The sequence below is a fragment of the Pinus tabuliformis genome, chromosome Q, assembly GCF_031772625.1.
Source record: "Pinus tabuliformis cultivar Carrire ecotype Pingquan chromosome Q, CPIR1, whole genome shotgun sequence".
NCBI lineage: Eukaryota > Viridiplantae > Streptophyta > Pinopsida > Pinales > Pinaceae > Pinus > Pinus tabuliformis.
In genome coordinates, this window is record NC_142296.1 from 309,001,055 (window position 1) to 309,007,561 (window position 6,507).

The following is a 6,507-nucleotide window of genomic DNA, read 5'->3' on the forward strand; positions in this document are numbered from 1 at the left end:
TTCGGTATTTTGGAATCTGGTCTAATTATATTTCACTGATTGGTAAATTAAGATATTTTGTTATTTGTAATTTCACATTGTGTAGTGGAGAATCTAATCCTACCAACAACCATAATAATGTTTTATTAGTCCTTATCATGAAGTATAAAATTCTATTTCCATGGGAAACTTACGATAGGGTTATGAGCGCTGACCGTGGCCGAGTCTAAAAGCGAGATAGACGAGTTGCCTCAGCCCTCGCAGGCCGCCTCCCCGCGCAATCTGCTCCCCCAGCGGATTGAGTAGATCCAGATCATTTGATATTCGTCCTCCTCTACTGATCGAGATCGTTGATCTCTACTAGATCTGATAGCAGATCCGGACAGCCGGACTTGGAGGCCTCATCCTCTGTGCGTGCGCCCAACCCTGAGGGCGGATCCGTTTGAATCTGTGGGTGTTTATGGAGTTCTGGGCAGGATCCGATCTCGTTTAATCTTGAGATCATGGAGACTCTGGGCTCCCCCCAGGGTCCATCTGCTCCACCACCCCTTTCGCCTTCGGAGGCCTTCATGCAGCTTCTGGCAGGGCTCCCTAAGAAGAAAGCCCCTGAACCTTTGAAATTTGTGAAAAAATTGGAGGATATCCCTGCGATTTCCCTTCCGCCTGAAACCCCGATGCAAGTTGCTTTGTCGCTGTCCGAACGAGCCCTCGTCGGTCAGTTTATGGGACTCTGGTCGTCCCCCAAATCCACAGAGAGCTGGGTTTCCAGAAACTGGGCACCGCTGATCAGAGAAAGCGTCACCTCTTACTTTCTGGGGAGAGGCTACTTCCTCTTCGAATTTACAGCAAAGGAGGACAAAGAACTGATCTTCCGAAACGGCCCCTACTTTATGGGTCCTCGGGGTCTATACCTTAACAAATGGACCTCGGACTTCGATCCAGCAGTCGATGTTCCTAACGCAGTCCCTGTGTGGGTTAGACTCCCGAACCTCCCGGTCCATTGTTGGAATTGGGACTCTCTACGTCATATTGGAAATGCTCTGGGGAAATTCATTGATCAAGCGAACAATAAGGACCAATATGACTGCACCCAGATCTGTGTAGAAGTAGACCTGGAGGTAGGGCTCCCTGAGGCCATCACGATAAATGTTGGAAGTTGGACACATCTGCAGAAGCTGGACTATGAGCAGTTGCCCTTCAAATGCCGGAAATGCCATGAGTATGGACATTTCGCCAAAGGCTGCCCATCCAACGGCGAGGCCATGCACGGAAAGGATGATGGATGGAATCAAATCAAGCGCCACAAATCCAGGAAGACGGGAGGACCTAGTAGCAAAGGACAGTCACCTGCTCAACATACTTCACCACCCTCAGGAAATCGGTTTGATCCGCTCAGCTCTCAACAAGAGAAACTCGGGATGCAGGGATCCAAAAGGAGCCCGAACCCACAGAGGAGATTGGGAAACAAATCCCCGATTCTTCAAGCAAAGGCACTCCTTCAGCCTCCAACAAAGACACAAATGAGGAAACCCCCAAAAGAAAGAATGATGAAGACAACGAAGAAGAGCAGACCACAGATGCTCAGAAGAGGAAGGAGAAATAGGTGAGTCCCAAGCCTCGGTAAGAAGATCCACGAGAGGCCGGAAAACGGATAGAGAAAAAAGAGAGGAGGAGACGTATAAAGAAAAACTACAAGGCAGCCAGCCCACTCTGGAAAAATTGCTAGCCTCAAAGCCCAGAATGCCGAAAAGCCAGCCTCACGGCTCCAAGGGAGCCCATCAAAAACATAAATAATGAAGATCATCTCCTGGAACTGCAGAGGTATGGGGAGCAAGGTCAAGGAAGAAGCCATACGAAGTCTGATAAGAACAGAGACCCCAGACATACTTCTCATCCAGGAGACTAAGCTGGAAGACTCAGTCTTCCTGCAAACAAGCAAGAAACTATGGTTCAAAAGTGAAGCAAGAGCAGTCTCCGCTAGGGGAGCCTCGGGAGGTATTGGTACTCTTTGGAATGATAACAAATTTGCAGTCATCAGTGAAGCCAGCAACACTCACTGGTTGCTGCTGAAAATACAGAATCTGAACACTAAAGAAACTCATTGCATTTTCAATGTCTACTCTCCAGTCAACGCTGGGGAAAAAAAAGCATGCTGGGATTCGATAAGACTTCAAGCAGACCTCATGAATCTGGAGAATACTATCATTGCCGGAGACCTCAATCTTACTCTCAACTCGTCTAAAAAAAGAGGTGGTAGCGTTGTTCGTGATCCGGCAAGAGAATGGGCTGAGGACCTCATGCAAGACTGGGATCTGATTGACATCAAACCCTCCTCCGGTAAGTACTCTTGGACCAATAAAAGAATAGGCCCGGGGCATATAGCAGCTAGATTAGACAGATTCTTCATGCAAAGTTCTTATTTGTTGCTGGGATTAGAACCAAGAATGTACATTCTCCCCAACAGTATCTCGGACCATAAACTAATAAAGCTAGAATTACTACCTCACCTTGACCTGGGTCCTATTCCCTTCAGATTCAGCTCAAACTGGATCAAGGAACCAAATTTCATGCAGCTTATTAAGGAATGTTGGAATCAATCTATTAAAGGATCCCCCTTCTACATATGGGAAGAAAAGCTCAGAAGGGTAAAAAGAGCTCTAAAACATTGGGCCAAAAGTCTTCCCAAACCGGATACAGAAAGAAAAAATATCAAAGTTGCCCTTGTCAATCATCAATCTCATATGGAAGATACTCCAATCACCAAAGAACTGCTTGACCAAGAAGCCCATCTCCAACAGCACTATAATAAAGCCTATCTTGCAGAAGAGGAATACTGGCGATTAAAATCTAGAAGCCTCTGGATCAAATCAGGGGACAGAAATACAGCTTTTTTCCATAAGCAAGCGCAGAGCAGAAAATGCCATAACACCATTTCCGAGATCAAGGTGGACAGCGAAACATTCAAGGAGTTTGCAGACATAAAGAAGGCAGCCCACGCCCACTTCCTAAAGTTGTATAGCAAAGAAAAGGTTTAACATCATGCTTCAAATCTTTTAGATACGATCCCAACTACAATTTCCCCAGGTATGAATGATATCTTGGAGGCCAAAATAACCAAAGATGAAGTCATAAAATCATTATATGACATGGATCCGGACAAGGCCCCTGGGCCGGATGGATTCTCTGCCAGATTTCTTCAAACATGTTGGCCCATTATTGAAAAAGATCTGATTAAAATGATCCAAAAATCTCAGAACTCCCAAAAAATAGGAGGGAGCACAAACTCTGCCTTCTTAGCCCTCATTCCCAAGGAAAAAGGGGCCAGCAACTTCAGCAGATTCCGGCCGATCTCTCTATGTAACATTGGGTATAAGCTAATCAAAAAAGTCATAGCAAATCGTTTGAAGCATATACTCCCTAAAATAATCCTGGAGAATCAAGGCGGCTTCATCCAAGGGAGGCAGATAGTGGACAACTTCACCCTTGTTCAGGAGGCAATCCACTCAAGTCTCCATCGTAAAGAGCAAGGTATGGTAATTAAACTTGATCTAGCAAATGCATTTGATCGTGTAAATCACAGTTTTTTGTTAAAAGTTATGAACAGGTTTGGGTTTGGATCAAACTTCATTAACTGGATCTGGGCTTGCGTTTCGGAGCCATGGATTGCCCCTCTCGTGAATGGAAGAGCCACGGACTTCTTTAAAGCTTCAAGAGGGCTCGGGCAGGGGTTCCCTCTCTCCCCTCTGCTATTTGTCATTCAAGCATCAGCTCTCAGTTTCCTCCTGGAAAAAAAAATGCAAGAACAAGATTTAATGGGACTGCGTATAGCAAGAGGAGTCAAGAACATTAATCACGCTCTGTTCGCGGACGACACCCTGCTTTTGGGCACTGCCTCCCTCTCCACCGCCTCCAAATTCAAAGCTACCCTAGAAGAATTCAGCATGGCCTCTAGCAGCGTTGTTAATAAGAACAAGTCTCACATCTACAGTTGGAATACCTCGCCCAAACTTCTCTCTGCTATCTCCAGGTGCCTTGGATACGCAGCCTCCGCTTCATGGACCTCCTTCAAATATCTGGGCCTCCCGGTTGTACACAAAAGAATCTCAAGCAAAGATTGGCTTCCCCAGCTTGAAAAATTTCAGGCAAAAATTCAGGCCTGGGGCTTTACCTGGCTCAACTATGCTGGCAAATCTGTCCTCATCAAATCAGTACTCACTAGTCTCCCTATTTTTCAATTTGCAGGTATGCTTGCTCCATCAATCATCCTAAAAAAAATGGACGAGCATATTCGGAGATTCTTCTGGAAAGGTGGAAAGCAGAACGAAAGGAAAATCCCCCTCATCAGTTGGGAAGTAATTTCTAAGCCTCTATGGGAGGGAGGTCTTAATTTTAAAAATTTGGGCCATCTAAATGTAGCAATTGCGGCAAAGGTCATCTGGAGAATTGTCGCGCCCAATTCTGGTTGGACCCAAACAGCTCTCAGGAAAAAATATCTCCGAGGCCCTCGCTCCAGATGCTTAGACCAAGTAATCTGCCTGCCTAATTTGCCTTTCCTTAAACTCTTTAATAAGGCTACCTCCCTGATCAAAAAACACTGTTATAGGATCCCGAGTAACGGTAAGAAAACAAAGATTTGGACTGAAAGAATCCTATCCACAGATCCGATCAGCGACAGAGTGCATTTGGCCGAGCTACGGGAGTGGATGGAAAGAAATAAGTTAAAAACACTTTGGGATATCTCCCTTTGGAAAGGCAGCGAATGGACAGGCTGGAAGACTGTAGATTTGCCAGATCGCCTGGTCGCTGACTGGGCCACGATGACCGGACTCCTCCACGGCCTTGCGCCCTTGAACAGGCATACACAGGACGCAATCGGCTGGGGAAATAAATCTAAAGGGTATACAGTTGCTGAAGGCTACGTTAAGCTCAGAGAGAGACCGCACATCCCCATAAACCCAGCGCCATGGCAAGCGATCTGGCGAATTCAGGCTTGGCCCAAAATAGACACGTTTGCGTGGATGTTGTGCCATGGCAGAATCCTCACCTTTGATTGTTTGCAGAAGCTGGGATACAACGGACCCTCCATATGCCTCCTGTGCAGCAACAGTGAAGAATCAACTGCGCATCTCTTCCTAGATTGCAGTTTCGCCAAACAGATATGGAGCGCCCTGTTGTATGCCTTGGATCCCTCCTTCCAACTTCCGCATACAATGGCTGATCTCTTCGCTAGCTAGGCTTCCAATTATCCTGGGCCTCCTCCTCAAAATCAGTTAATCAAATCAGCCTGGGCCATTCTTCCAAAGGTCATTTGCTGGCAGTTGTGGCTGGAACGCAATAGAAGAATCTTCAGAAATGACAGACAGCATCAAAAAATTATTGAAGTCAAGATCAAGTGCCAACTAAAGGAATGTCTGTCCCAAATCAAAGATGATGCAAATCTCACCCACCAAGACAACGTTTGGGGCTCCTTCCTGGGATTACAATTTCTCCCAGCAATCAGAAAAGCACCTCCACTCAAAGAATGGCAAATTAGGAAAACAGAAGCTGACTTCCAAGACTGGCTCAAAATTCAATCAAGCTACTTCCTCTTTTTCGATGGAGCAGCTAAGGGCAACCCGGGCAGAGCAGGTGCTGGAGGTGTCATACTAAATCAAACAGGAATAAAAATCCATTCATTTGCTTGGGGGCTTGGACACATGACCAGCACACAAGCAGAGGCCTTAGCCCTTCTGCAAGGCCTCAAGACCCTAAAAGAGCTGGAAATAAGGGAAGCAACGGTTATAGGAGATTCTCAAATCATAATAGGTGCAATGATCTCTAATTCCCCTGCAGCAGACCTTAATCTAGCCAGAATGATCTTCAGAATCAAGGCCCTTGAAAGTGATTTCCAGAAGCTGAAATACTATCATGTTTTGAGAGCCCATAATAAAGAAGCTGACAGCGAAGCAAATAAAGCAGCTCTCCTATCTGCCGGGGTCAAGTTGAAAGAAGGAAAAGAATCATGGGAAGCCATCCCTTAACTCATGGTCCGCCATGTTTTACTGCTTGATCCAAAAAAAAATTGTCTGTATATCCAAGTGGGGGAAAATAGAGGATATAGAAACTAAAGAACTTTATGCTATGGGGAAAATCACAAGTTACAATAACAGCCTCACTTCCATAAGTGAGACTTCTCAGGATCCAGACATCCTCATTGTACTCGGAAATTTGGCATTCAAGCCAGGAGGAATATAAACACAATATAACCGTTTCTGTCAAAAAAAAAAAAATCTATTTCCATGAACATTTTCAATAACTAGAGTTGTTTTTTAAAAATATATTAGATATTTTATAGTTTATCATATTATTTTGCAAAATTAATAATTATGAAAATATTTTAGTTAAAGAAAACATTTTTTTCTATAAAAAAATTAAATTATAAATTTTTGATTGGTTGAAACATATAGAAACATTAATTAATTGTAGTTGAATATTATATAATAAAAACAAAAAATTAGAAAAAAAATGTATGTTTAATTTAAAAAAAAA

The 6,507-nt window shown here is 44.3% G+C and overlaps 1 protein-coding gene across 1 annotated transcript; it reads left to right on the forward strand.

Annotated features, from left to right (window-relative positions):
- Positions 1-5,675: 5,675 nt before the first annotated feature.
- Positions 5,676-5,999, forward strand: LOC149219449 (uncharacterized). Its single transcript, XM_089386822.1, has one exon. It carries the CDS (start codon positions 5,676-5,678, stop codon positions 5,997-5,999), a length of 324 nt encoding a protein of 107 aa, XP_089242948.1.
- Positions 6,000-6,507: the final 508 nt, after the last annotated feature.